At 55.8% G+C, this 27,293-nt stretch overlaps 11 protein-coding genes across 11 annotated transcripts; 3 read left to right on the top strand and 8 right to left on the bottom strand.

Moving 5' to 3' along the window:
* Positions 1 to 325: 325 nt before the first annotated feature.
* LTR77_000851 (uncharacterized protein) lies at positions 326 to 1,002 on the bottom strand (the record flags this gene model as incomplete). Its single annotated transcript, XM_064798116.1, has 2 exons — positions 326 to 800; positions 857 to 1,002. 2 exons carry the CDS (start codon positions 1,000 to 1,002, stop codon positions 326 to 328), a joined length of 621 nt encoding a protein of 206 aa, XP_064664350.1.
* An 869-nt stretch (positions 1,003 to 1,871) lies between these two features.
* On the top strand, positions 1,872 to 3,240 carry LTR77_000852 (uncharacterized protein; the record flags this gene model as incomplete). The annotated part of the gene is made up of 2 exons (XM_064798117.1): positions 1,872 to 3,176; positions 3,232 to 3,240. 2 exons carry the CDS (start codon positions 1,872 to 1,874, stop codon positions 3,238 to 3,240), a joined length of 1,314 nt encoding a protein of 437 aa, XP_064664351.1.
* Positions 3,241 to 3,314: 74 nt separating this feature from the next.
* Positions 3,315 to 5,559, bottom strand: LTR77_000853 (uncharacterized protein; the record flags this gene model as incomplete). The annotated part of the gene is made up of 4 exons (XM_064798118.1): positions 3,315 to 4,631; positions 4,687 to 5,283; positions 5,356 to 5,422; positions 5,477 to 5,559. 4 exons carry the CDS (start codon positions 5,557 to 5,559, stop codon positions 3,315 to 3,317), a joined length of 2,064 nt encoding a protein of 687 aa, XP_064664352.1.
* Positions 5,560 to 6,431: 872 nt separating this feature from the next.
* On the top strand, positions 6,432 to 7,302 carry LTR77_000854 (uncharacterized protein; the record flags this gene model as incomplete). Its single annotated transcript, XM_064798119.1, has 2 exons — positions 6,432 to 7,174; positions 7,230 to 7,302. 2 exons carry the CDS (start codon positions 6,432 to 6,434, stop codon positions 7,300 to 7,302), a joined length of 816 nt encoding a protein of 271 aa, XP_064664353.1.
* Positions 7,303 to 8,255: 953 nt separating this feature from the next.
* On the bottom strand, positions 8,256 to 8,826 carry LTR77_000855 (uncharacterized protein; the record flags this gene model as incomplete). Its single annotated transcript, XM_064798120.1, has 3 exons — positions 8,256 to 8,390; positions 8,453 to 8,639; positions 8,693 to 8,826. 3 exons carry the CDS (start codon positions 8,824 to 8,826, stop codon positions 8,256 to 8,258), a joined length of 456 nt encoding a protein of 151 aa, XP_064664354.1.
* Positions 8,827 to 9,099: 273 nt separating this feature from the next.
* On the top strand, positions 9,100 to 13,041 carry SEC31 (protein transport protein S31; the record flags this gene model as incomplete). The annotated part of the gene is made up of 2 exons (XM_064798121.1): positions 9,100 to 12,939; positions 12,994 to 13,041. The coding sequence occupies 2 exons, from the start codon at positions 9,100 to 9,102 to the stop codon at positions 13,039 to 13,041; spliced, it is 3,888 nt and encodes a 1,295-aa protein (XP_064664355.1).
* Positions 13,042 to 13,266: 225 nt separating this feature from the next.
* On the bottom strand, positions 13,267 to 14,663 carry LTR77_000857 (uncharacterized protein; the record flags this gene model as incomplete). Its single annotated transcript, XM_064798122.1, has 2 exons — positions 13,267 to 14,389; positions 14,443 to 14,663. The coding sequence occupies 2 exons, from the start codon at positions 14,661 to 14,663 to the stop codon at positions 13,267 to 13,269; spliced, it is 1,344 nt and encodes a 447-aa protein (XP_064664356.1).
* Positions 14,664 to 15,995: 1,332 nt separating this feature from the next.
* On the bottom strand, positions 15,996 to 18,074 carry LTR77_000858 (uncharacterized protein; the record flags this gene model as incomplete). The annotated part of the gene is made up of 4 exons (XM_064798123.1): positions 15,996 to 16,425; positions 16,483 to 17,830; positions 17,891 to 18,016; positions 18,065 to 18,074. The coding sequence occupies 4 exons, from the start codon at positions 18,072 to 18,074 to the stop codon at positions 15,996 to 15,998; spliced, it is 1,914 nt and encodes a 637-aa protein (XP_064664357.1).
* Positions 18,075 to 18,359: 285 nt separating this feature from the next.
* On the bottom strand, positions 18,360 to 19,577 carry LTR77_000859 (uncharacterized protein; the record flags this gene model as incomplete). The annotated part of the gene is made up of 1 exon (XM_064798124.1): positions 18,360 to 19,577. One exon carries the CDS (start codon positions 19,575 to 19,577, stop codon positions 18,360 to 18,362), a length of 1,218 nt encoding a protein of 405 aa, XP_064664358.1.
* Positions 19,578 to 20,901: 1,324 nt separating this feature from the next.
* On the bottom strand, positions 20,902 to 22,482 carry LTR77_000860 (uncharacterized protein; the record flags this gene model as incomplete). The annotated part of the gene is made up of 2 exons (XM_064798125.1): positions 20,902 to 21,835; positions 21,890 to 22,482. The coding sequence occupies 2 exons, from the start codon at positions 22,480 to 22,482 to the stop codon at positions 20,902 to 20,904; spliced, it is 1,527 nt and encodes a 508-aa protein (XP_064664359.1).
* Positions 22,483 to 23,841: 1,359 nt separating this feature from the next.
* NEW1 ([NU+] prion formation protein 1) lies at positions 23,842 to 27,278 on the bottom strand (the record flags this gene model as incomplete). The annotated part of the gene is made up of 2 exons (XM_064798126.1): positions 23,842 to 24,337; positions 24,391 to 27,278. 2 exons carry the CDS (start codon positions 27,276 to 27,278, stop codon positions 23,842 to 23,844), a joined length of 3,384 nt encoding a protein of 1,127 aa, XP_064664360.1.
* Positions 27,279 to 27,293: the final 15 nt, after the last annotated feature.

Here is a 27,293-nt window from a genome sequence, read left to right on the forward strand (position 1 = left end):
CAGTCGCTGGCTTTCGCAACACAAGTCGGGGAATGTCGAGAAGAACACCGATCGGAGAGGACGTCTGAAGATTGTGCATGAGGAAGTGATTGAATGATTGGGCATGTTGGGTAGTTGGATTTCTCGTTTGTATAAGTCGCTCCTTGGCGGCCGAATGGTCTGATGGGCTTGTTGATATGTACAGTGTCGTCCAATGCGAAGGCTGTACAGGATAGCATCAGTGGTTCCTTTGGGTTGCAAGCATCATTGTTGATATTAGAGCCTCGGATCTTCTTCTCTAAAAGGGTTTGTACAGGACTGTACAGCAACCAACACTTGCCCTCAATTATCGTCTGTGTCCACCAGGCATTGGAGCAGCCGGCGGTGTCCTTCCCCTACTACGCCGCCTCGACCTCTTCCGATGTCCCTTTCCCAGATCCGTACTTCCCCGCCTCGGTTTGATTCTCTTCGTCTCATTGACAGGTCCTCCGCCAAACCTGGGATCCCGAACCGCCGTGTCTGTATCGTCCGGGAGGTCGATGTCGACTAAGCTCAGATAGTAGTCAAGCACTTCGGGATACTTCATACAGCACCTCCTCCAGTCTTCGTCCACGCCTTGTTGGTAGATGTTTTGTGCCTGGCTCATTTGACTCCGCAGGTGGTTCAGTTGCTGGACCGTAAGCGGGGGATCGCCGTATTTCTGGAAGAGTGTGTAGCAGGGGAGGGTTTGGAGGTAGCGCATGTGTGCTTGGTATCGCACGGATTTGAGGCTTTGGAAGGTCTCCATGATTTGGTCTCGTGCGTGCGTTAATACCCAGTCTCTGGAGATTAGAGGTGGATTAGTGGTTGCTGGCGCTGGCTGCTGCTCTGAGCATACCGGATGATCGCAAACCCGGCCCACCGCTTCATAGCCTGCTCCATTGCCTTTTCTAGGCTGTTGCTCTCGTGCGGGCATTCTCCGTATTGTGAAGAGGCACCGCAGATGGCACAAGACGCCTCGACATCCTGCAGTGCTGCCGCCATCTCGAGCGACATCCGCCGTGGTTGCTGCAAAATGGATCGCAAGCTCTCAGGAGGAAGTCCAGAAGCTCATCAGACCCGCCCAGACAATCGAAAGCATGCTCGAAGATAGGAAGATGAATGCGATGAAGTGAAGAAAGCACCTACGGTACCCACGTACTTACACACAGTACCTGCTCACATGAACGGCCACAGCACGCCACCACGCACTCGGCGGTTTGCGGTCTCTCTAATGCATACCTAAGCCGTTTTTACTGCGTGTCTCCATCAGGTTCGCTCTCCCCATCGAGGGGAGCTGCGGGTAGACTCAACGGCGAAAAGCTGCAAGCTGACATTGGCTGGCTTCGGTGGGCTTATGCAGCATGCGTTGTCCGAGATGGAGCTTCGTGTGGCCAGTGGGCGAGTCGTGACTGAAGGGCTGGTACCATGCTGCTAACCATGGGCATGCTATAATCAGGTCGATGTGAGTGTTGGGTATCAAGACGTATAGTAGTTAAAAAGGTGGAGGTTGTAGGAAAGAGAGAGAGTGAGAGATGTGGTCTGAACATTCCGACATCGCCTTGACTTGAAGCGTTGCCACCATCCCGAAAAACACACGTCATTTTTGACCACATTCTAATAAGGGCCGTGACTTGCACGTACAAGAGGACTGCCGTACTGATAGAAGGTACTCCCTGTACATTCGGGTAGATGCCCTTGGACGCAGCAAGACTAGAGCTTGCGCCATCAGCAGTCTTACTCGAGCTCCACCAGCCTGCATCGTTCTCACACTTTGAGTACAATACCAAGTGCTCAAGCCAGAACGATGTACACTCCAAATACGGGATAGACCTCACACTCATGAGCAGGCCTTCGAGACCATAGCCATGACAATGGACCCAGAAACAGAGCCACTTCTCGCTAGCAACCACCACTCAAGCCACGGCCCAGCAAAAGATATCGAAAAAGTGACATGGCGCACAGAAACCCTCCTCATACTCCGCCAAACCACCCCTCTGATAGCCACCTACCTCCTCCAATACATCTTCAGCCTCACCGCCATCATCGTCTGCTCCCGCCTCTCGACCACCGAACTAGCCGCCGCATCCCTCGGCCTCACAACCTCCAACATCATCGGCCTGGCAGTCTGGGAAGGCATGGCCACCGCCCTCGACACCCTCTGCGCGCAGGCCTACGGCGGCGGTAACCCGGAAATGGTTGGAGTCCATGTGCTGCGTTTTACGATCTTGGTGCATTTGGTGGCCGTCCCGATCGGCGGGTTTTGGATAACTTCGCCGTGGATCATGCCGTATCTGACGCCGGACGCGGAGCTGGCGGAGGGCGCGAGCACGTTTTTGCAGTGGTATGCGGTAGGCATCCCGGGGTATGCGATGTTTGAGGCTGGCAAGCGGTTTGTGCAGGCCCAGGGGAATTTTACTTCGGGACTGGGCGTGTTGGTTGTTTGCGTGCCGGTGAATATCTTCTTGAACTGGTTGTTGGTGTTCCGCCTTGAGCTGAGGATTGTTGGAGCTGCGTTGGCTGCTGCGCTGACGAACTTGATACGGCCGGTTCTGCTAGCTGGGGATGTTGTGTTTATACATCGGCAGACGCTCAAGTGTTGGCCATCTCATCTGTCTTGGGTACTGGTATTCGCAAACTGGGGTCCCATGGTCAGACTAGCCGTTCCCGGTGCCGCCATGACCCTATCAGAGTGGTTGGCATTCGAGGCGTTGACATTTGTGACCAGCTATGCCGGAGTCGAGCAACTCGCAGCGCAAACTTATCTTGCCACGATCAGTGTTGTGGTATGGCATGTCCATTTCTCCGGATCCGTGGTAACGAGCACTCGCCTTGGCCGCTTGATAGGATCGGGACAGCTTGAGACCGCGCGAGAAGTGTCCTGGTTTTACTTCTGCATCTTCATCGGCATGGCAGTATTTGACGTTGCTCTTTTCGTCGTCCTCATCGAAGTTGTGCTCAGCCATCTCACATCCAACAAGCTTGTTGAAGCAGCGTTGCGAGGAGCCATACCCTTCGCAATCGTCTTCACCTTCTGCGACTGCATGGCAACGTGCATGCACGGGACAATTCGTGGCCTGGGATGGCACCATATTGGTGGGTGGGTGACGGGAATCTTCAACTATCTGTATGCCGTGCCGCTTGCTCTTGTTCTAGAGCTCGGTCCACCTCGAATGGGCGTTCGCGGCCTTTGGTTGTCCATGGCGAGTGCAGTGGCACTAATAGCGATCACAGAAGGTGTGATATTGAGATGGAGAAGTTGGGGGCGCGTTGTCGAGGAGGCAAAACGGCGACAACTAGAGTAGAGTGCTGTAGTCTCACAGTTGCAGCTCATCCAACCAATCCCTCATCATCCACGAAGTGCTCAACGTGTCGTCCTCGAAGATCGCCGTGAAAGCATTCTGCATATCCTGTTCCGCCACCGCAGGCGGTTGGTAAGTCTCTGGCTCCGGTGTCAAACGCCCGTTGACAGTGAAGTTGGCATCAGGCCGCCCACTCAGTCGACTTAACGTATGAGCAGCCGCTTGAGCGCTGCGTTCAGCCTGGCCTTGATGGTGCTCACGAAGAATATCGGTGATCTGCTCGTACTGCTGGACGGACTCCAGGCCGTAGGTTTGGAGAAGCTGGTAGCCTAGTTGTAGCAAAGTAGCGTCCGGATCGCTGTTGCCGGCGTTGCTCGGATTTGTGGCGCTGGTCGGTTTGGCCGTCATTGCTTTGCGGATGGCTTTGACGCTTCTCAAGTTGTTCGCAGCAGCAGGTCGTACTCTGCCTAGTGTTTCCAGGACGCTCTCCACAGCGTCAAGTGCTTCGTTCGCTTCGTTGCCGAGGGTCGGGACTTTGGTGCACGAGAGAAGAGGTATTGCAGTGACAAGGAGATGCCATGCGAAGGCAGAGCTCAGATACCGCGTCTGTTCTCGAAATTGTATCGCCTGGAAGATGCGGTAGCTGAGGAAAGCGGCAGTTGCAGAGCCGGCATTGGCCGCGGTGAGTTGATACACGGTTCGTGGCCTGAAAAGTATGGTGATGGTCATCAAGATCGGGATGTGAAGCTGTGCGATGTCAAGGCTGTACGACTGAGCGAGTCCACTGGGACCGTATAGTCGGAGATGCTCCGGAAGGTTCTGCAGATAGAGGCTGAGCCGTAGCGCAATGTCCTGCTTGTCAGTCAAGCTAGCTTCGCCCTTGCGTGTGATGCATTGGCACAGGTCGCCGAGTATCCGGGTGACACCGATATAGTTGACGAAGATCTCGGCTCGAAGATCAGGTGGAGAAGGAAAATCCATGACCGAGGGCAGAGGCCCCGTGCAATCCTCTGGCTGTATGATTCGAGGTCGTCCATGTGCTGATGCAGTCAGATTGTCTCGAGCGACCATGGTCCACCATATGCGATTACGTAGTCCCAGATTGACTACTTGCGAGGCCGGTTGACGCTGAAGACCCATTTGCTGTGCGAGCCCTACAGCATACGTGTTCCAGAATCTTGGGACATCCGTGGATACATCCTTTGGCGCAGTTGGCGTGTACCATTGCACGAGACACAACGCGGCAAGTACGTTCAGAGGATGCCTCTCGTACCCTGATAGTATTAAAGCTTTCGTGCGCTTCTGATTGTCAGCTTGTAACTTCTCGGTCTCCTGAAGTTGATTGACAGACCTGATATTGCCTGTCACTGAATGCCTTGCTGCATACATCCGGCCGCATCAATGCACCAACCAGAATCACAGCTTGTAAGAGCAATAGAGAGCTGTCTGCAGCCTGTGTCGCTCCAGTAAATGTCGCAAGATCTATGACCGGCATCCATGTGTAGCACCGCTCGACATAGGCCTCAACAAGGCTTTGGCGCAGTGGTAAGTCCGGAAGCTCGAATGCGCCGTGCAGCTTCAACGTCTTCATGTCTACGGAAGACAGCTTCTCATCCGGTACAGCTCGCTCGGGATGCGCATGGTCGATGTCCTGAAAGTCATCACCCAGGATTGCTGATCGGGATATGAAGGACGCGTTGCGGAAGCGATCTTGCGACGGGGACTCTGTCAGCTCAGAACTTTGGGGTGAATAGCCTGCTCGACCAGAATCGCGATTGACGAATAGCTCGGGAACCGAGACGCTGTTGGACCTTTGAGCCGGTCTTTTCGGTCCATTGCCTGGTTTCGCGACGCTCGAGCGGCGTTTAGAAGTGGTGCTCGAGGCATCTGATGGTTCCGGATTCGAGTTGGACGGCGGATTGAATGGCGTGGTGTGTTGCTCGTCCAGAGATGATGCCTTACGTTTTCGGGTCCTTGGTTTGCACTGCACGCTCGGCAGCCTTTGTTAGCAAAGGTCAAACAGACTCCAGACATATGTATGCCTTCATCAACATACGACTACACCATGGTCGGCGCACTGCCGACACGTCGACTTGTCATCCCGCAGCTCGCATTTCACCTTCCTGTCACTTATTTTAGTACACGCAGCATGCATCAAGTCCGTATGAAATGCATACCTGGAATAGCACTGCTCGCAAGCGGTCGCATTCGACTTGGAATAGATCGTTGTCGGATCGTACGCACGAAAAGTAGATTGCATTGTATCCTCTCTGGAATGGAGTCGCCCTCAACGGTACGGCGAAAGCTTGAGAGAGACAAGCACATCGTTGATCTCGATCGAACGAGTTTGTCGAAAGACAATGCGGAGGTGGAGGAAAGGCGAGCTACTCTCAGGACCGGGCCTCATTCCCGAACAAGGCAGAACAGGCAGAACCCGGTGGCCGTCAAAATCTGAACATGAGCTAGCGTGCCATAGTTTCGACGAATGAATGGCGTTCACGATCAGATGAATTGAGAATGAACGTCCTCCACCGGGAGTGGGATGATCTCGAGGAGTGGAAGTACTCGATCAAAGTATTACCACCCTTCAACCGCCGGACCGTCGATATCAGTCGTCAGTGTCGTTCAAGTCCCTTCCAAGCGGCTGTTTCCCTTTACTGTACGGATCGACCACGAAGCACCTCTGGACGACGAGATCCGGGCGACTCATCAGCCATTCTAAATCGCGTCCAACCTTCGTATGGGCACCGGATCTTCGCGTCTGTGTTGCGTCTGTTCTTCCGGACAATTGATTAAAATTGGTGGCGCCTTGACGGTTGCTGGGGAGGATCGACTGCGCCAACACGTGCAGCTCCTCTTCCATCTCGTCACCCAGGGCCAGCTTTCATCTTTCCCCTCCCTCCACAGCAGCACAGCTCTGGACTCAACTTTATTCATTGCCATCTTGTGCCGTTCTTAAGATAATTTGTTCATATAATACCCTGCATACTGTAAGTTCAATGGATATCTCATGCTTGGGCCTTGCTAATAATCTGCTCGTAGATCCTTAATACCCAACGACCACCCTCAAGTCAATCAGCAGAGCGAGTTGAATCTACACCTTCGACACCTTAGAACAGAACAGACACCGCAATGCGCCCCTCACCCCTCCTCCTCGCGCTCCCAGCGCTCTCAACGGCGCAGCAACAATTCCCCTTCCTCGACCAAGTCAAGGGCTGGTTCGCGCAAGCCAGCAACAGCATCTCCTCCGCCATCCCCTCCGCACCCTCTCCTCCCTCCGTCCCGAACCCCGTTGCGTCCGGCGCGAAGGTGATCGCAGACGCAAAAGTCCAGCCTTTGACAAAAGACAACTACCAAGACGTCCTGAAACCCGGCGCGGCGACCGCGAGTCCGGGCATCGAAGAATGGATGATCTTCGTCACGGGCGGCAACAAGACGTGCTTCGGCCGGTGCGAGCGTGCGGAGACGGCGTGGAATGAGTCAACTGCTCTCCTCAGCGCGTCGAGGAGTCCGCCGAACCTTGGACTGCTGGATTGTGAAGCGGAGCCGGTGCTCTGCAATGCCTGGGCTGTGGGACCGCCGACGATCTTCCATTTCCTGATCCCTCAGCCGCTGGCTGATCAGTCGACTCCGGCGACGACGGTCCGTTCGTTCGGGCTGAATCGCACGACTGTTACTGCGCCGGAGATTGCGTCGATTCATCTGGAGGAGAAGTACACGCAGAAGGAGCCTTATGAAGGGATCTTCCATCCGTTCGATGGGCCGTTGGCGAAGGCGGGCTTGGCTATTCCGGTTGGGTATGCGATTTGGGGGTTCTCGTTGATTCCTTCGTGGGCTTTCATGATTGGCGTGAGCTTCATTAGCAGGAGTATGATGTGAGTGCATGACCCATGAGTGTTCATAAGAGTGACGAGTGCTGACTGTTCGCAGGAGCCGGAGAATGCAAGGCGGTGCTCCAGCAGGTGGCGCCCAGCCTGCAGCTGCACCAGCGGCAGGGTCATGATCGTGTCAGACCGCATCTAATACCAATTTGAGGAGGAATGGGGGAATGTGAGATACCAATATACCAAAGCTGTGTGTACGCATATCTTGTTTGAATCCTATTGAGCGTTAATATACGCCAAAAAATGCGGTCAACTTCTCCATTACCTTCCCTCGGCTTCAAATCAATCGCCGCCAGACGGCAAAGGCGTTGACGATTGAAGTTGGTCCTCCATGCTTGTCAAAAACTTCTCGAGCAATTGGAAAATACCTATGTCTTGTTGAACGAGCGGAGAGCGCGAGCCACCCCTATCGGTTCAAGGCAGCGTTTCGAGGACATTATCATACCAAAAGATTCCGAAAAGAGAAAGGGACAAAAGAGAAAACCCCGGAGGGAGAAGAGAAACCTCGTGGTTTGCTCTTGATTGGACTACAACATGATCACGAATGGGCGACGGCCTACAACATATCACGGTACAACGACTACCTCTCCAGGTATGGTATACATCTCCTTGCTCTTTCAAATCTTGTCGGGAGTCGAACGCTCGAGTTTGGTGTGTTTGGCGTTGGTGGCGGCTTGAGGAGGGAGGGTATAACCATTGACCTGAAGCCACTCGAGTGGCTGCGCTTGGTTATAGTTGTGGGACTGTTTGAGAATATGCGGTTTGTTTGGGACTGACGCACCGAGATTGGGCCGGCTGTTATGTGCATGCGAAGACGGGGGACACCGGAGGACGTCACATCACTTGTGGCTCAGGGGGGAGGATGGGCCTGTGTTTGGTTTGCACGAGGCTGCGTGATATGCCTCGTAAGTTGCCGGGAGGAGTGTCGGGGAATATATGTGTGGTAGTATCCTGAACGTTGGTTCCTATAGAAGTCTTCGATGTCTCACTTGTACCCACGCCATCAAAAAGGGATCTCTCGCCTTGCCCCAACGCCACGCTGAAAAGCAACATCATCTCGCCCCTGTCTATCTCACGTCGACTGCATCCGTGGCCCCGCCACGTCCAGTCCTTCCAAGCCTTGCATCGGGTCCATCGGCTTGTCACCATCAACGTCTGCCGCAGCGCCATCCTCCTCTGCCATGTTGTATTTGGCAGCATATCCTTCCTGGACAAGAGTCAGCATGAGCGAAGATGCAAGAAGCATCGCGAGGACGCCCAAAAGCCTACCTGCTCCCACACAGCCGTCCGACTGCCTAGTCCTTCACTAGCATCCTTCTGCGGCTTCGCTTGGTTGCACTTAATGACCCTCCCGTACAGCTCGGCCTGGTCCATGTTGTCGATGGCTTCGCGAGCGTCTTCGGCTAAAGAGAACTCGACGTAGCCGAAGCCTCGATGTGGGTCATGGTTCGATGGTCTGCCAGTGTACTTAGTCTCTGCTTGACATCTAAGGTGTGATCGATGGCATACAGTTCTGGTTTGGGCAAGGAGACGTCGACGATTTCGCCGAACGGTATGAAAGCCTCGTGGAGGGTTTGAGGTGTGACTTCGTTTGAGAGGCCACCGACGAAAACTGTTGCCTTTTGGCGAGATTGGTCTGACATGGTTATTGGTTCTTTGAGTGGTTGGTGTTGAATGTGAAGAAGTTGTTGCACGATCACGTGTTAATGCCAAGCTGGACCCTGATCGATCTCGAAACTCTCTGGAGTGAGAGCGTTCGAGGAAATTGGATCTGCCACATATGCCTTTCCAACGACTCTCCTGAAGACTGGATCACACGGCTATACCGGTCTCTCCTTTGTCCAACACTCTCCTTCTCCCCCTGCATGTTGGCGTAAAAGCTCGACCACCGACGCTCTCTTCTCGAACTCCTCACGATGGTGGGATTACGGACACTCGAGCGAACCGCTGTCTTCGCATGGTCGAAGGGGAGCGGGACGCCTCTACTGGCTACTGGTACGAAAGTGGGAGCAGTCAACGACGACTTCTCTAGCGAAGTCCTTCTGGAGTTGTGGGACTTGGAACTGCAGAAGCAAGAGCGGGATGCAGAACCGAAGAAGCTGTGCGCAATCACTGTGGACTCTGGTTTCAATGATCTCGCCTGGAGCGAGCCGGATGACGACCATCCGCTTGGAGTCCTCGCTGGGGCTCTTGAGAATGGTTCGGTAGACCTGTGGGACGCAGAGAGGGCGCGCAGCGGCAGCAAAGATGCCTTCATCTCACGAACAACGAAGCACTCTGGTCCTGCGAAAGCGCTGCAATGGAACCCATACCGGCACAACCTTCTCGCATCCGTGGGATCCAAGGGCGAGATCTTCATCTACGACTTGAACAACATGGCCAATCCTTTCAGGCTGGGAGCAACAGCTGCAAGAGCGGACGACATTGATTGTCTGGATTGGAACAAGTCGGAAAAGACTGCGCACATTCTAGCTACTGGAAGTAGTGGGGGCTCTGTCACAGTGTGGGATGTGAAGCAAAAGAAGGACGTCTTGACCCTGAGCAACCAAGGGAGGAAGGCGGTCAGCGCGGTGGCATGGGACCCTGAGCAAAGCACGACTCTGGCAACTGCGACATCGAACGATCAAGAGCCGTTGATTCTGATCTGGAGTTTAAGGAACAGCAGCGCGCCAGAGCGGACGCTGAGGGGCCATGAGCTAGGCGTTCTTGGCTTATCGTGGTGTCAGCAGGATTCAGACCTGCTGCTGTCGTGTGGAAAGGATAACAGGACGATTTGCTGGAATGCGAAGACGAGCGAGAAGTTGGGAGACTTCGCAGCAGGCTCGAATTGGGCGTTCCAGACGAGGTGGAATCCACACAATCCAAGCTTGATTGCAAGCGCTTCCTTCGACGGCAAGATCCTCGTTACCTCATCCCAAAGCACAAACCCGAAGAAGGAGGATCAATCGCAGGCGAACCAGGCCCTGGATGGCGAGGACTTCTTTGCAAAAGCACAAACTCAGCCTCAAGGTATCACATTCTCTTTGTCCAAGGCTCCAAAATGGACCGCAAAACCGGCCAGCGTCTCTTTCGGGTTCGGTGGCAAGCTCGTTCGAGTTGGTCTGGACCCTTCGTCGAAGCGAAGCAAGGTTGCGATCGAGTCATTCGCTGTGGATACATCGATAGGCGACGCTGCTGAGAAGTTCGAGGACAAGCTGAAGGGAGGCGACATGGAGAGCGTATGCGCCAGCAAGATTGATGACGCCAAGACAGACGAAGAAAGGGCGGATTGGCAGGTCATTGAGACGTTGAATGCTGGCAAGTCGAGGCAGAAGCTGAGACAGTACCTTGGGTTCGAGGACGACAGTCTTTCCAAGGATACAGAGAAGCTGGACATCAATGGCGACAAAGGCGCGAAGCCGGAAGGCAGTGATGACGACTTCTTCGGTAACGGCGAGGATGGCGACAACTTCCTTGTGAACCTTGCGGCTACGAAAGGCGCAAAGACGAACAACCCATTCAGCCTCTATACCGGATCGGAGTCCGAGGCGGACAAAGACATCACGCAGGCTCTTATGCTCGGTCAGTTCGAGAGTGCGCTCGACGTGTGTCTTCGAGAGGATCGTATCTCCGACGCCTTCATGATTGCGGTATGTGGCGGACAGAAGTGTATCGACAAAGCACAGAGTGCGTATCTCAGAAAGCAGGCCAAGGGGCCGAGCTATCTACGATTGCTGGCAAGCATTGTGGGCAAGAACCTGTGGGATGTCGTACACAATGCAGATCTGCAGAACTGGAAGGAAGTCATGGCCACGCTATGTACATACGCAGACGAGACCGAGTTCTCTGACCTGTGCGAGGCGCTGGGTGACAGATTGGAGGAGGCATATCAAGACGGCGAGGGCGAGAAGGTTCGAAGACGGGACGCTACCTTCTGTTACCTTGCGGGCTCCAAATTGGAGAAGGTTATCGGCAACTGGATCCAAGAGCTGCGAGAAGAGGAACAATCTGCGCTGGCCGCTGATCAGGAAGAGAGTGACTTTTCGGTGCACGCCAAATGCCTGCAGGGCTTTGTGGAGAAAGTGTCCGTCTTCCGCAAGGTCACGAACTTCAAGGACCCGGACATGCAAGCATCGGAGAGTTGGAGGCTGTCAGAGCTTTATCGTCTGTATGGCGAATACGCAGACATACTTGCGTCTTCAGGACAGTTGGCGGTCGCAGAGTCTTATCTGAGCCTCCTCCCAAGCAAGTATGAGGGTGCGGAAGCCGCGCAGACAAGAGTCAGGCAGGCTACTCGGAAGGCTGCACCAGCTGCAGTTCAATCACGACAAGCACCAAGTGCGCAGAAGCCCGGTGCTCGGGTTCAGCCGGTCATGCAGCCTTCTGCCCCAGCACAGCAGCCTTTGGTCAATCAGGCAAGAAACTCTACGCCAGGCCCTTATGCTCCACCAAATGCTCCTAACGCTCAAGCACCTTATGGCCAGCCTTCACAACCACCCGCGCCAGGGCCCTACGCTCCTGCCAGCAACACTTATGCCCCTGCTGGCTATCAGCCTCCCCAACCCTCTAACCCTTACGGACAGCAGCCTGGCATGTACGGTGGATACCAGCCCCCGCAACAGACACCGCTCCCTCCGCCACCTCGAGGCAGCACATCGTCGCCATCTGTGCCTCCTGCCGCAGCCGCGAAGAGTATGACAAACTGGAATGATATGCCTGATAACTTCTTCAAAGAAAAGGCAACTTCACGACGTGGCACACCAGGTCCACAGCCCGTCTCCTCGCCCTTCCCAAATGCGACAGGTCAGATCGGATCGCCTCCGCCACCTGGACCGCCTATGTATGGCCAGCAACAGCGAAGTGCATCGCCATTGCCGCCTCCGCCAAGAGCCGGTGAAGCTCCACGGGTCACATCTCCTCCAGCTACTGGCTTCCCGCAGCAGCAGCAACAGCGGCCATCATCCTCAGCGGCCAACGCATACGCGCCGCCACAAAACTACCAGTCACAACCGCCTACTGGCTCCACCCTGCCTACACCTGGCCCTCCGCCGATTCAGCGTGGCGCGTCCCCTTACCAGCCACCACCTTCGACCTCGTCAGCCGCTCCATCAAACCGATATGCGCCAGTGCCTGGCAGTCAGCCCTCGATGGCTCCAGGAGCACCACCGCCACAGCGGCAGGTTGCGCCCAACCCTTACGCAGCGCAACAGCCACCTTCCCAATCACCCTATGCGCCGCAGCAAGCGCCTCAGTTCGGTCAACCCAGTCAAGGCGGACCGCCACCTCCCCCATCGAAGTCTACCGGTCCTCCGCCACAAGGACCTCCGAGATCACAGCCACCCACAGGCCCGCCACCCTCAGGGCCACCTCGTAATGCCGTCGCCTCGCCCACCTCACAACAGTCCCAGCTCCCCCAAACCGCAGCAGACCAACCGGTAGCTTCACCACCACCAACAGCAGCGAAGCCCAAATACCCACGCGGCGACCGCTCGCACATCCCTCCCTCCGCCCAACCAATCGTCGACCTCCTCTCCCCCGAGATCGCACGCATCAAATCCTCAGCACCTCAGCAGTATAAGCCACAAGTCGACGATATGGAGAAGCGGCTCAACATCCTCTTCGACCACCTCAACAACGAGGACCTGCTTAGTGAAAGCACGGTGCAGGAGATGATTGGGATAGCGCAGGCTGTTTCCGCGAGGGATTGGGATAGGGCGTTGGGGTTGTTTAATGAGATGCAGGCGGCGAAGTCGGCGACGGAGGGGACGAATTGGATGGTGAGTACTGAATCACTACTTGAGTGTCGATGAATTACTAATTCGGCACGACAGGTTGGAGTTAAACGACTCATCAATTTTGGGAAGGTGTCGAAAGCTTAGGCATGTCATGAGTCTCGCGAGAGCGAGTGGATGGGAGTGTTGGGGATGAATAGATACATGAGTATGTCTAGATGAACGAATCTGTTTGCAATAATGCTTTGAATCCTGGTGCGGTGTCCTGGGGTCCAAATACTTGTTACATACACCTGCTTGGCCATAGAACTTTTCTCCTTTCCCCAGGCCTCCCCTGCGAACCAAGTCATGCGCACACCATTTTCCATCCACCTACGCCTTCACATCCGCCAAATGCCCCCTGACCGGCACATTCTCCTGCCGTCCCGGCTGCGGGAACCCCTCAACCTTCACATGCTTCCTGAACAACAAACAATGCGAACTCCCCCCAAAATGGAACATCCCCGTCTGATCCCCCTTCTTCACATGCTGCCCCTCCTTGACCGTGATATCGCACGTACTCACCTCGTCCATCCCGATGCCAATAAACGCCATAAGCCCGATGGCAGGGTTATCCGCTTCGATGAAAATTATCGCCCGAGTGGCCAAGGCGGTGAGGTAGCCTTGTCCGACGGAGATACCGCCCGCGTCGATTTCGGTGATGAAAGGGTCGCCGAGCCCTTCGAACAGGGGTTCGGAGAAGTATGTGCCGTCTTGGACGTAGGCTTTCTTGATCGTGCCGCTGACGGGCGCGTGCCAGCGGTGGTAGGAGAGGGCGGAGAGGAAGGCTTGGTAGACTGTTCCGCCGGCGAAGTTTTCGGAGAGGCTGTCGTGGGCGAGCATGTCGAGGACGGAGTAGGGTTGGCCTTTGATCCAGAACTTGTCGCGGAGCTTGATGTCGTGCGCGACGTTGAAGACTTTGCTCTCGCAGGCGTTGGCGATGACGTTGTCGTTGTCGGGGGAAGCGACGGGGCGGACTGAGGGCTTGAATTGGCGGGTGAAGAAGTCGTCCCAGGATTTGTAGCCGTAGTGTTTAGCGCTTGGATCGCAGATATAGAAGTCCTCGAAGGCGTGGGAGGTGGTGTAGGGGGCGTTGGCGACCATCATCAAATCCTGTTTGCCTACGGGGCCGAACCAGCCCTGCTTGTGCTCGCCTAGGACTTCGGCGGATTTGGGCGTCCGCAGGAACTTGCCCCATTCGTTGAGGATATTCTTGAGGTGGGCGTTTACTTCCGGGTCGACGAAGGCGGCGTAGCCCGAGGGGGTGCCCATGGGGTAGTCGAAGATGGCGCACATTGGAACTCCGACCATTCCCACATTAGCAGCAGCATCTGTCCAGGTGGGGGCGGTGGTGAATGTGTGGTTCAGGATCTCGAGCATGTGGTGGTAGTCTCGAATTTGCTTGCGGCCGGTCGGGTCGGTGTTGTAGGGTTTCTTGACGGGGACTTCGTCGAACCTGGTTGTGATTTAGCTATGCCGCCATTCGAACGCTGAGCAACGGAGACATACATAGCATTGAAGTACATGTAAATTCTTGGGTTCCCTTCAATGAAGGCCTTAAAGTCCTTCAGACATGGCACAAGTTCTCCCTTTGGATTCTTTTTCGCATCATCAATCTGTTTTCCGAGCCAGCCATGTTGGATACGGTGGTCGGCTGGTAGCCAGCTGCCTGCGCGTGAGACATGATGCTCCTTGGGGATATCGTGGTGATCACCGTGTTGGTGGACCATAGTGGCGAATTTCTTTCGCGAAGTGAGCTAGGTTGTGGTCGAAGGAGAATGTTTTTGAAGAGGAGATGTTGTGAACTTTCAATCACATGCAGAATACCTAACTTACTGTACCTCCTAGCGCTTCCGCCGCGTGGACCTGAAAGCAGAGAGAATATTGAGTTGGATACCTACGTCAGCTCCATGTAACCAAAACTCAATTCCTACAGGTACCTTGCCTGGACCCGTTGACTCCCGTGGAGAAAGCTCAGCATGGCACCGCGAGATACTTACGCAAGTCGCTCGGGGCATTTGCCGGCCAGAGGGCGTCTCGGAAGCGCTGGCAGACTGCGAGTATTCTTGAGACGTATGGGTGTATATCTCCGCGACAGTCGGAGGACACTCACCTCGGAAAATTGCTAATGGCAGTCAAGCAACAACAAGAAATGCCGAGCTTTCCTATAGGGCTGACGAAGCGTCATGCCACGTGCTCTTCCACTCCTTCCACTTTCGGAACTTCAAGATAGCAACATCACTTTAATAACCTCAGTCAAGGTTCCCTAACAACTGCATCAGAGCCAGGTACGATGGACTCACCTATATTTACAGCGACGTGGCAAGCCGCAGCCTTGAGTGGGCTGTCGAATATCATAGGCCAGAGCATCAAGTGTTACCAGAACAATGTAAGATTCAACAACATTGGCAAGGATGAGAATGAGATCTGATAGCTAACGCTATGCCAGAGACCCTTCTCCCTAAACACAACCGACCTCTTCCACTTCGTCCTCTTCGCCTGCCTCTCCTGCCCACCAAACTTCATCTGGCAATCATGGCTCGAGCAGAAATTCCCAGCTTATACCTCAACCACGCCACCGTCCAAGAAGACTGACGAGAAGCCCGTAAATCACCCAAACCTAGTCTAAGCGACCCCACCACACTGACATCAAACCAGACCACCCAAGAAAAGTCCCTCAACCTCCCCAACACCCTCGCCAAATTCGCCCTCGACCAAACCCTCGGCGCAACAATCAACACCCTCCTCTTCATCGCCGGCCTCGACGCCCTCCGCGGCCGCTCCCTCTCCACCATCACCTCCGACTGCCAGACCCAATTCTGGCCTCTGGTCGCGGCGGGGCTAAAGTTGTGGCCGGCGGTGAGTTTGATGAATTTTACCTTGGTGCCGGTGCAGTATCGGGTGGTGGTCGGTAGTGTCGTGGGGTTGTTTTGGGGGGTGTATTTGAGTTTGGTCAGTGGGAGTCATTGATCACGTTCACGTCTTGTGGGAGGGGTTTGGGGGTTGGGATGGTGAGGATTGAGAAGGTTGGTGTCGAGATCTATCCTATAGCCATTATCTTCTCACAGCCTTGCCTTGCCGCCAACAAGGCCCTCCCAATCGCTCGCTGTGAAAGGCTCGTACACATCCCCTCCTGGGCGCACCCACATCAACACATCCCCACTCCCCGCCTCGCCCTCCGCCACCTTCTTCGGATCCACCCCTTCCTTCCGCAACGGCACTTTGTTCTGCTTATTATTATGCATAGGCGCCTGCTCCTGCAACACCCTGACGAACACCGGAACAGCATATCGTGGCAACCCCTTCCGACTATGCTCGAGCAGACCCTTCCAGTCGAAAGCCGCGCGGTGTTCGGGGGCGATGTAGATTGCCGCGCAACCCGCCCGGCCGTCGTGAGAGGGGACTTCGACGCCGTAGACGTTCGATTCAGCGATTTGTGGAAAGCGGCCAAGGACTTCTGCTACTTCGGCTGTGCTGACGTTTTCGGATTTCCTGTACCCTCACATATTAGCACGGCCGGCACCTTACAAGGGAAGGGTGTAATCGCACCACCTGTAAGTATCCCCCAACCGATCCAAGAAAAACCACCTCCCATCCGCATCCCGCCTTAGCGCATCCCCGGTCTTATACCACAAATCCCCCCTCTCCAAAACATCCCTCTCGAACCTCTTACCGGTCGCCTCGTCGTTATTCCAATACCCCACAAACTCCTTCCCCGTCCGACACCTTACAATAATCTCCCCACCTTCTTCATAGCTCTTCCGCCTCGCGAACCCGGTCTTCGGGTCTCGCCACAACTTCTCGCTGTTCTCGTGGTCGATCTCAACGGGTACAATGGTATCTCTCAGCTGCCAGCGCGAGATGGCGCCATGATGTCCTACGTGCGCGTCGTGGAAGGGGCCGACGCAGACGTTTAGTAAAGACAACATGCCCTCGGTGCTATTGAAGAACTCGTTCACGCGGGGGATAGCGAAGCGTTCTCTGAATTTCGGCCAGACGTCCGGACGCATGCCGTTGCCGTACATCGCTTTGAGTTTGTGGTCTTTGTCATACGGTGAAGGCGGGGCAGCGAGGAGATACCGCGCCGTCTCGCCGACGTAGACGAAGCAGTTGGCTTCCGAATCATGCACATCGCGCCAGAAATTCCGCACGGAGAATTTGCGGCCGATGGCTAAGCGGATCCCGCCCATGAAGCAGGAGATGGCTGTCGTCCCTCCTGTGCCGTGGTAGAGTGGCATGCAGTTGTACCAGGTATCCGCGCCCGGCCCGCCGCGGAGGCCGGTGGTGCGTTTGCGGCTGATGGGCATGCCGTAGGAGCGCTGGGTTTCGAAGGGGCAGGCTTTGGGGTGGCCGGTTGTGCCGGAGGTGTAGAAGATGAATATGGGGAATTCGCCGGTCACGCCGTCGCGATAGGTGTTGGAGGGTCGGGTGGCGGGGAGGGAGGATATGAGGGATTTGGTGGAGGGGTCGAGGATTATTATCTTCATGCCGAGTTCGTTCTCGATGCGGTCGCGTTGTTCTTCTATCCGCTCCCGACAGGCGGAGTCTCCATCCACCAGCACGACTTTGCTCTGAGCGACCTTCAAACAGTGTACCAACCCGTCCCCGCCCAAGTTGTAGTTTATGAACGCAGGTGCGCTACCAATCGCCCAGCTGCCTGCTAAGCTGAACATGAACTCGGGACTATTGACGAGGTAGAGCGATATGAGTTCGCCAGGTTGGACATCGTTTTGGAGAAGGAATTGAGCGTAGCGGCAGCTCTGCTCGTAGGCTTGTGTCCATGTGTATTCTGTCGCGGGCTCGGAGGGCTGGGAGCGGTACCAGATGCATCCTTCGTCTTGCAGGCGGAGGGCTTGTTCTTCGAACTGGTACCAGAGGGAGCGGCGGTTTTGTTTAGCTGTTAAGCAGACATGTTAGCTTCTGCTTCTCCTTCGGTGACAGGACTGGATCGACCTACCTAGTCTCTGGCCGAGCTTCGCGATCTGTCTGCCTTCTCGTATGTTGGCTAGGTCTTTTCGGATGTGGTACTTCGCGTCGAGGTATGCGGCTGCTGCTGAGACGCCGGCGACCGCTGCTCCAGTAGCTGTCTGCGATCAGTATGGTCTTGGCCCTGCGATTCCTGAGCACGTACCTAGAGCCATTGTTCCAACCACTATCAGAGGTTTCAAGGAGACAACCCAACGAACGAGGATCGGTTGGGAAGACGTAGGAAACAATAGAGGCCTACCGTAGTGAGGAGATGTATCTGAAGGCCATGGTAATTGTCACTACGGACGTAGATTATTTCCTCGCGATCCTACACCATCCGCGTCGCTGAGTGAGATGCTCCGGCAGACAAGGGCGGAACTTCGGGGTCCATGCACTGGAGATCGTCTGGGGTTTCGGCACGTGGCAGCGTCGAAATGCCGGGGTCTCCATTCCAGACTTCACTTCATTTCCACCTCTTCATCAACCATCTCCCATTCCCCATCCCCATCGTCTTCAGCATGTTGTGCAGTTGACGGTGCAAGCACGTACACCTCTTCGTCCTCGCGCTCAACATCCATCTTATCTCCATCAGCGTCTTGGGCTGACTCCGTCTCACTCTTGGCTGCTTCAATTCCAATTTCCATCCCAACAGCTTTCTCCTGAACTGGTGCAGTAACGACGATGTCCGGGAGAGTCTCGCTGCATGAATCTGTATTCGGCTTCGACACCTCATCCAAGATAGCTGGCGAGGTGTTCTCAGTCTGATCGTTATCTGGTTGCGCCCGCTCCGCCTCGGCGAACGCCTGGAAGACAGACTCTGCTTGTTGCTGAATGTAACTGCTCTCCATCGGCTGTCCTGGTCCTTCGACGACGTCAAGCGCCTGAGATGATCTCAATAAGGCGCTGAAGCTGTTGCTCTTCTTCATGCTGACTGGCGTGTTGCCCTTACGACTGCTTGCCGTGGATCGCTGGAGGAATACTTCGAACTCGTTCTCGGGCTCCGGTTGCTTGAAATCCTTGTCGGTGCTTGGAGAGTTCAATAAGAACGATAGCATCTCTGACCCTGACATCTGACTTATGGCACCTTCACTCCCAGCCTTCGCCGCAATCTCCCTCTCAACGCTCGATGGAGTAGTGAACGGCGCAGCATCCGTAACCACCGACGGCTCTCTCACTTTCGCACGCTGAGCCTTCGGCGGCCAGAACGTCTTGTTCTCTGGTGTGACGAACGAGGTAGGTCGGAAGGCGTCCTTGTCTTCTGTGCTGCGCCACAGCGCTTCCAGGCTCTCGACATCCATCGCTTTCGAGAGCGCGGCATCGGCTGCTTTCGCTGCTTCGAGATGTTCCAGGGACTCCGAGTCGGCCTGGCGCTCGTGCTCGGGCTCCTGGTCGTTACTGCCGTCGCGCTGGTCTTCGGCTGGTCTGCCCGGATCCTGGTTGAGCTGCGCCAGGCCTTCACGCACATGCTGGCGGATGCGTCGTTGCAGGTCGAGCGTAGTGGGAGAAAGCATGGCTTCGTTTGGATCGTTTGGATCGTTTGGATCGTTTGGTGCGACTAGCGGAGGAGCTGGTGCGGGCGCCGTCGCAGATGTTGTCGCCTTCTGCGCTTGAGAAGGGTGATGTTTGCCATAAGACAAAGAGAAGCCCACGTTGAAGGTGATGATGACTGGGCGCATGTTCGCGTTGTCTCGCATGACCGCCGATGCCCGAGGTCGGTGAGTGTGGAGGGAAAGAGGAGATGTTGCGTGCATCCAGGTGAGGTTTCTTGAAAGGCAAGTCGATCGAAGGTGTCGCAATGACTTCACATGATGTGAGTTCCAACATTCACCAGCTATCTAAGTTGCAGCTTTGTCAGCCATTCACTCGCCGCATGTCGGACACACCGGGATTGACTTAGACGTTCCAAGGTGTCGTCTGCGTTGCAACACAACCTGGTGCCTGACTTGATTCACTCGGAAAATCTCGCGAGGAGGCGAGGAAGCCCTTGCAATAGAGACGAACGATCGTGATCGTCGATTTGCAAGCATTGTTTCTGATCAGCATCATCACACGAGCATCCACGGAATGCACAACAGTCGTTGACGAACCTTCGAGGCAAGCATTTCCGCCCCCATTGTCACTTACAATTTATCTCTTCGCGTAAACAATCATGCAACACGAGCTAGCGCCGTCCGATATCAGCCAATTAGCGACCAACAAGGCGACCAGGCATCGAGGCGGCCGAGATGCCTTACGGCGAAGGCGACATGCTTCCTCTGCCTGCGCTTTACTTTATGGGGGCTCTCTCTGCTACCATCGTTACCATAGGGACTGCAACAAGGACTAGCGTCTCCCTCCTCCGCATCCGATGGCACTTCAAACATGTCAAGGCGACACCTGACAACACTAAAGGTCGGGTGAAGTGAGTTCACAAATGGATGACTACTACACCTTCAGGATCCTGCGGCATGCATGCGGACATGAGCTAACGTCCTCAACTGACAGCCAATCGCAGACCGGACCACTGGAGAGGAAGTGATGTGAAGTCACGCCAATTTCCTAACTTCTCTCTCAACACCCGCTTCGCTCACCTATACCAATATGCGGACACCAGCTAGCGCCCCTCTCCTTTCGACCAATGGCGCTCTGGCACCTTCGAGGGAAGCATCGATCTACGTGCGCCTCTCGTGGCGAGGGACATTGGAGAAACGGGGGATGAAGTGAAGTCGTGCGAAATTTCCCTCTGCTGGGGGTTTATGCATTACGGTACGGACACGTTGGAAGGAGGGAATCGTGAAATGGGAAGGCGGCAGATGAGGCAAGATGAGTCTGGCTTTCGATCCCGGTGCATACCAATGTGAAACTTTGGCACTTATAGTAACCTGCTACTGCTAACAGTACCCCAGCAGATATGCCAGGAGAACCAATCCTGAACAGCGATCGTCTTGCCACAGCCAACGACGTCAGGCCACCGACAATCTACCGTATCTCCCTAAATCCAGCGGCCCCTTCACCCCAACCTCAGCACCCATTCCACCCCTTCTGCTGCCACATCTTCACACTCCTCACCTCCATCCTCCCCCCGCCCTCCTTCCACGTCGGCAACCACTGCTCCCTCGCCAGCCAAAAATCCCTCTTCGCACTCGGACTAGCATCCACCCACGGCTTCCCGGCCTCGGCGTCCTGGAACCACCCGTTCGTGCCCCCGACCGCCACATTCAACACCAGGTAAAAGTCCTGATCGAACGGCGTGCTATCCCTCGCCGTCTGGCTCCAGGGATCCACAAACGTCGTCCCGTTGTCGTTGGCCTCGGGGAAATGCCCTTTTTGCCAGAACGGCTGGTTGAAGTCTGAGTACATGACCTGCATAAGCGTGGAGTCGATGTAGGTGAAGAGGTACTTCTCGCTCCACTCCAGGCCGTACGTGTGGAAGGCGTCGCCCCACGCGGCGTGCAGGGCTTTCTTCTTGTTGTTGTTGCGCCACCAGGCGTCATTGTCGCTATCTGGCCCCCAGTGGAGCGTGGAGGAGACGATGTTGTTGCCGCCTTCCGGGTAGGAGTAGTTGTTGCCGCGGGACTCCATAATGTCGATTTCTCCCGAAGTAGGCCAAGGGCCGTAGGTGTCTTTCACCGGCAGCATCCAGATGGCGGGCCAGATCCAGTCGCCGATGGGGAGTTTGGCGACGACTTCGACTTTGCCGTACTGGATCGAGGCGGATTTCTTGGTGTTGATGCGGCCGGATTTGACGGGGTTGACGACGGTGCCGTTGGTGGTGTTGGTGGAGGTGATGCAGTTGGACCAGCCGGTCGTGGTGCAGAGGCCGGAGCGGGTGAGGTTGATCACGTTGTTCGTGGTCATAAGCTCGGGGTCTTGGAGGGTGGGTTTGATGACTAGCATGCCATTTTCGACGAAGACGTTCTCGTCGGTGTTGGTCGTCATTTCGAACTGGCCGTTGCTATCTTAACCGTCAGCATGGGATCACGAACTCGACGAGCAGAACACAGCATACCCATATCCACCAACCTCGACCTCCTTCGCCCACACATCACCATCCAGCCCCTTCGAGAAATCATCCATCAACACCGGACAATACTCATGGTGCGTCACCTTGGTGTACCCCAAATAAATCAGGGTCGCCATAATCATCAACCCAATGACAAGCCCGCAGGCGGGAATGATCGTGTCCCATTTATCCTGCGGATCCTTGTTCTCCAACCATGGCTTCTCCACCGACCCCTTCTTGATGCGGCGGGAGTGGAAGTATGTCGGATACAATTCTCCCGGCCCTGAAGGCGGGCTTGGGGTTGAGCCGTGGGCGTTCGTCCGGGATCTGGGCTTGTACCGCATCTCTCCCGGCACAAGGTGGACCTCTGGCTGTTGCTCGACGGTGGTGGACATGATGACGGGATACCTCGCTCCAGAGACGGGACTCTTGATCTTTTGGTCCAGCGCTGACGAGGTCGGACGGCCACCGAGAGACGAGCGGCGCTCCTTTTCTTTATCATAAAGGCCACACAGCAACTGACTACTCCGCCTGTCGAGATTCAAGACAGCGTTTCGCCTCTCCTGTCTCGCCGGGTCGGGAAACGTGCCGAATCTCATCTTCAGGCACTCCGGTTCTTTAGTCTCCAGGAGGATGTTCCGCCCGTTGTGGACCTCGCGCCACTTCACGTTCCCATACAGGAGTCCGGCCTCAGACGTCTCTCGCGCTTAGAGTCTGTCTCCACTACTGACATGGAGTCTGGACGTGGTGGCTTCTACTCTGACGCGGGCCCCTCTCCCGCCAGCATCGCCAACGCGGCCTTCCTGTGAGCTACCCTCCCCTGGTCCTCTTAATCCGCATTTGGCTGCCTCTCAGCTGAGACACCAGCTCCATCACCACCCTCTTCCGGCCCGAACGTTGCAGAAATCGGCCACCCCCTACTCGCCTCCCGCCGGCGTAGCATCGGCACGTCTCAGCCTCAGAGACCCAACGCAACCAGAGTCAGTCACTGGAGACCGCCAGGCCAGAGCACCCACCGCTCGCTACTGATCCGGACCGGATCATACGACGTCAGTACCGGCAATAGCAGACAAAGCTGCAGCCACGCCTCGCCGACACAAACACCACGCACTACCGAGCCCTTCGTGGCCAGCTCCATTTTATCTATTGTCCAAGCCACTCAGTCATTCCCCCAAGCGTCCATTCGCGAGGTTCAAACACAACTGTATAGTGGATCCTGAGACCTGATCTGGGGGGCGGGGGGGGGGGGGAGATGGGTTACGCCGCATCACTGGTACGCTCTGCCGCTCTGCCCCCACATACACGACGGATGACGGAGGTGGCGAGACGGTGTTCTATGCTCGACAGCGATTTCGACGATGGGAGAAAGTAGGAAGAGAAACAGGGGAGATTGCAATGAGACAGGCCCACGCTGAAGTCCCGGTAGTGCTATTGATTGTGCGAAGGGGGAGTACTTGAGGATTGCCGTGTCTTTGATGACTGCGACGGTTATCGTGGGGGTCCTCTTGGGGACTACGAGAGGACGCTGAAGGTACTTCAGAGCGTCAGAGTGTTGAGTGCTGCCGATGCTGAAAGGGCAAGAATAGGTGAGGTGAGGTGGGGTGTACATGAGACATGAGGTCAGCATTCATCTGGGGAGGACCCGCTGCCCAACGCAACGCCCCCGAACAAGAGATAAATCTGAACAACCGTGGTATTGAAGTCAACTCCAAATTGCGGAACTGATCCAATTGCAACCCTCTATAGTTCTAGTCATCTACGCCATCCTCATACACCAAAAGAAATGCCATCCGTCGAAAGCAAACGCCATCCTCGCTAATGCACCAGCGTCTCAAAGTCCCCGACCCATGCAAATGCAAACAGAATCAGAACTCGTCCTCGAACACCAGCCCGCTATGCACCATCATCATCCCAAACGCCCTCACCCACCCTTGCACCAACCATCTTCACGTGAAGTCTCAAGCCTCATCATCAGTATCCACCGGATGCGGCGTCCCCTTCGGACTATTCAACCATTCAATATGCCTCAGCCTCCTCCGCACTTCCCTCTCCTTCTGCTGCGCCCGCGTGAGCTTCTTCTTCTTGCGCGCGCGGAACTTCATCTCCCCGTCCGCACCCTCGGCCTCACTCTGCGCACCACTGCCTGTCGGGGTACCTTGCGCGGAACTCACGGCCGAGCTCACGTTACTGCTTGCGACCGCTGAACTAGCTAGACTCGAGCCAGGGCGGGGGGATTCGAAGCGGTCGAGGTTCACGGCGAGGTGGCCTTTTTGGGTGAGACGTCCGGCGTCGACGTGCCATTGTTCCGGGCAGAGGGCGGAGACGAACTCCTCGTTGTGCGAGATCATCACCACGCCGCCGCGGTAGTCGCGGATGGCGACGGCGAGGCCGCCGAGGGAGTCGCGGTCGAGGAAGTTGGTGGGTTCGTCGAGGATGAGGAGGTGGGGGTTGTTCCTGCAATTGTACTGTTAGCGAGCTGTCGAGGAGAGGTAGAGGGGGGTACGTACCACATGGCACCGGCCAATACGACCTTGACTTTCTGTCCACCGGACAAGCCAGAGATCTCGTTGTGGTCCGCAATCTCCGGATCCAAGCCCACGTCTTCGAAGTGCTTGCTAATGACCTTGGGCTCCAACTGCCTGAACCCCAGACCCTCACGACTGGCCTCATGGTCGTCAAACTCCTGCACAAGCTTCTGAAACCCGCGCTCTAGCAGCGTCTCCCGCGAAATCATCACGTTGAACTTCGGCAGCATATTGAGCCATTTCACCTCATACTGGAAACTCTTCTTGTACTTCTGCCGTCCGATCAGCGCCTCGAGTCGTCGCGGGCCCTTGCCGTCGCCGAGGTCGATGGGTGTGTCCATCTGGGCTTGGTCTTCGGGAGTCAGGACGCGGGTCTGTTTGAGCAGGACTTCGCGGTCGTCACCGTTGGCGTAGCGCCATTGGAGGTATTGGTTTGGTGTCTTCTCCATGTGCATTTCGACGTGCTCGAGGGCGTGTTGCTTGATGTAGCCGATTCGCAGGTTGGGGTGCTTTTCGACTTTGCCCTGCTGGGGGATGACTTCGCCGGTTAGGACTTTAATCAAGGTCGACTTGCCGGCACCGTTGGGTCCGATGATGGCGACGCGGCTGCTGAGGGAGAGGGCGCAGCTGACGTCCATCAAGCTCGCTTTTGCGGAGCCAGGGTATGTGAAAGAGGCGTTGGTCATGCGGAGGATGCTGCGAGTCATACTCTTGACGCCGGTGAGGATGCCGGGTGGTGGGAACTTGAACTGCACTTGTGAGGCGGAGAGAGTGTAGTAGCTCTTCGCCTCTGGTTTCACCTTGACGAAGTCGGAGAGGTTGCCCTTGTAGCAGACGAGCTTCTTGGTTTCGTAATTGTAGATGTCCGTACACACCTCGTCCAAGAAGGCGGAGTCGTGGGAGACAATCAAGCTGGTGATCTCGGTGTGGGATTTGAGATACTCCTCCAACCACTTTACGTTGCCGACATCCAAATGGTTCGTAGGCTCGTCAAGCAGAAAGACATCCGCACGCATCAACATGGCCCGAGCCAAGGCGAGCTTCATCTTCCAGCCACCGGACAAAGAACCAACCTTCTCGTGTTGCCGACCTTCTGGTCCGGCTGTGAAGCCAACCTCCGCTAGGACGGACGAGATGCGCTCCTCGCCCTCGCCCTGCAGCTCCGGATCCTTTAAGCAGTATTGAAGAATCGTCAGATCGGCATCCTCGCCCTGGTTATGCTCGACAAAGCATGTCCTGACCTCATCTTGAGGTGGAAAGCCTTCAAGCTTGCCGTTCGCGATGGAGCGCATGAGAGTGGACTTTCCAGCTCCGTTGCGGCCACACAAGCCGTATCGGTGGCCCTTCAACAATCGCAAATTGGTATGAGAGAGAAGCAGCATGCCGCCGTAGCCAAGAGAGAAGTTGGCGTTCACGATCTCGACCTCACCATCGTCTTCCTTGATTGGCGCGCCGAACTTTCGGTTGTCCTCTTCGACGTAGAGGGTATGGAGAGCATCGCCAACAGCAGCCGCAGAGTCCATGAGCGGCTGAAGGTAGGAAGTCGTGTTTTGCACAACCCGGTCCAGTGCCCGCTGGTTGACATCCTCTGCCACAATCTCTGAGATGAAGACCTTGCCGTGGGACCAGACATCTGAGTCGCCCGGGTAGTTCAGCAAGCCACCGTTCTTCTGCACCTCCTGCTCCAAGCGTGCCTGCACATCCTCCGCTTTTGTTCGCTCGATGACCGCGATTGCGCCGGCGTCTGCTTTCTTGTCCTCTCCCATAGCCTTCTTCATGACGTCCAGCGCTCTTTTGCCAATCTCGCGCACTTCGGGTAGCGACGCTCTGTCCTTGACAGCTTGCACACCAGGTTTAAGTTTTGGAAGGAAAGCTCTCGCCTCGATAGGATCGTGCACCAGCTTCGTCAGGTTCTCGACGACGACCACAGTCTGCCGGAGCACTTCCTGCGCTGTGGTTGGCGTGTTCAGTGCGCGCTCCAGCAGAGGTGTGAGGAGCGCCAACACTGGCGATGTGACCTCGGTCACAAATGTAGTCTGCGACAACGCATGGATCGCAGCCTTCTGCGCCTCTGTGCTGGGATCTTCCATACTTTTCACCAGCAGTGGTATCCTCGGTGCCACATCGTCGTTCTGTAGCAGTGTGGTGAGGCTGTTCATCGTCTTGACAGCCTGCTTTTGCACCTCAGCCTTGAGATCGTGCATGCCCGCTTCCACAACAGGGATGAGGGCTTCCAGTCTCTTTCCCATAGCGTCTCGCAGGACGTCCTTCTCTTGCTCCACCTCCCGCGACTCCATTCCCATCTTCGCTTTGTCCGCCATGCGCCCAATCAGCTCGAAAGCACCCACGGTGCCCTGCCACTTGCCCGTGCTCTTGCCCAAGTACTTGATCAAAAGCGGCAGCAGACCGAATACCTTGGCCTCCGGTCCCAGATGCGAGAAGAGGATATCCAGCGCATACTTTGCTCCTTCTCTTACCGCAGACTGCCTATCCGCCAGCGCATCGAGTGCACATGACACCATGCTCTGCTCCTGGAGCAAGAAGACCACCTCGCTGATCCGCTGCTTCGGTGGGAAGCGCTCAAAGATGGCACCAAGCGCGAACATGGCGCCCTCTCGTCTGGCGGCATTCTTCTTGTCTGACGCCGCTTTCAGGATCTCAGCGACGATACCGTAGTTTGACAGTCCTCGAAAGCCGACACTGTTAAGCAGCAGGTCTGTGAGAGTATAGGCAGCGTCCAGCGACTCCTGGGACGTCTTGGAGCCGTAGATGGTCTTTGTCACCCCCGAAATATCGTCGGCGGAGGGGGCGGCGGACTTGCTGGTGACCATGATAGCCGGGGCGGTAGGGGGAGACTCGTGGTGGGGCATGGCTGCTCTATGGTC

Source organism: Saxophila tyrrhenica (assembly GCF_035928015.1).
Source record: "Saxophila tyrrhenica strain CCFEE 5935 chromosome Unknown scaffold_1, whole genome shotgun sequence".
Taxonomy (NCBI): Eukaryota; Fungi; Ascomycota; class Dothideomycetes; order Mycosphaerellales; family Extremaceae; genus Saxophila; species Saxophila tyrrhenica.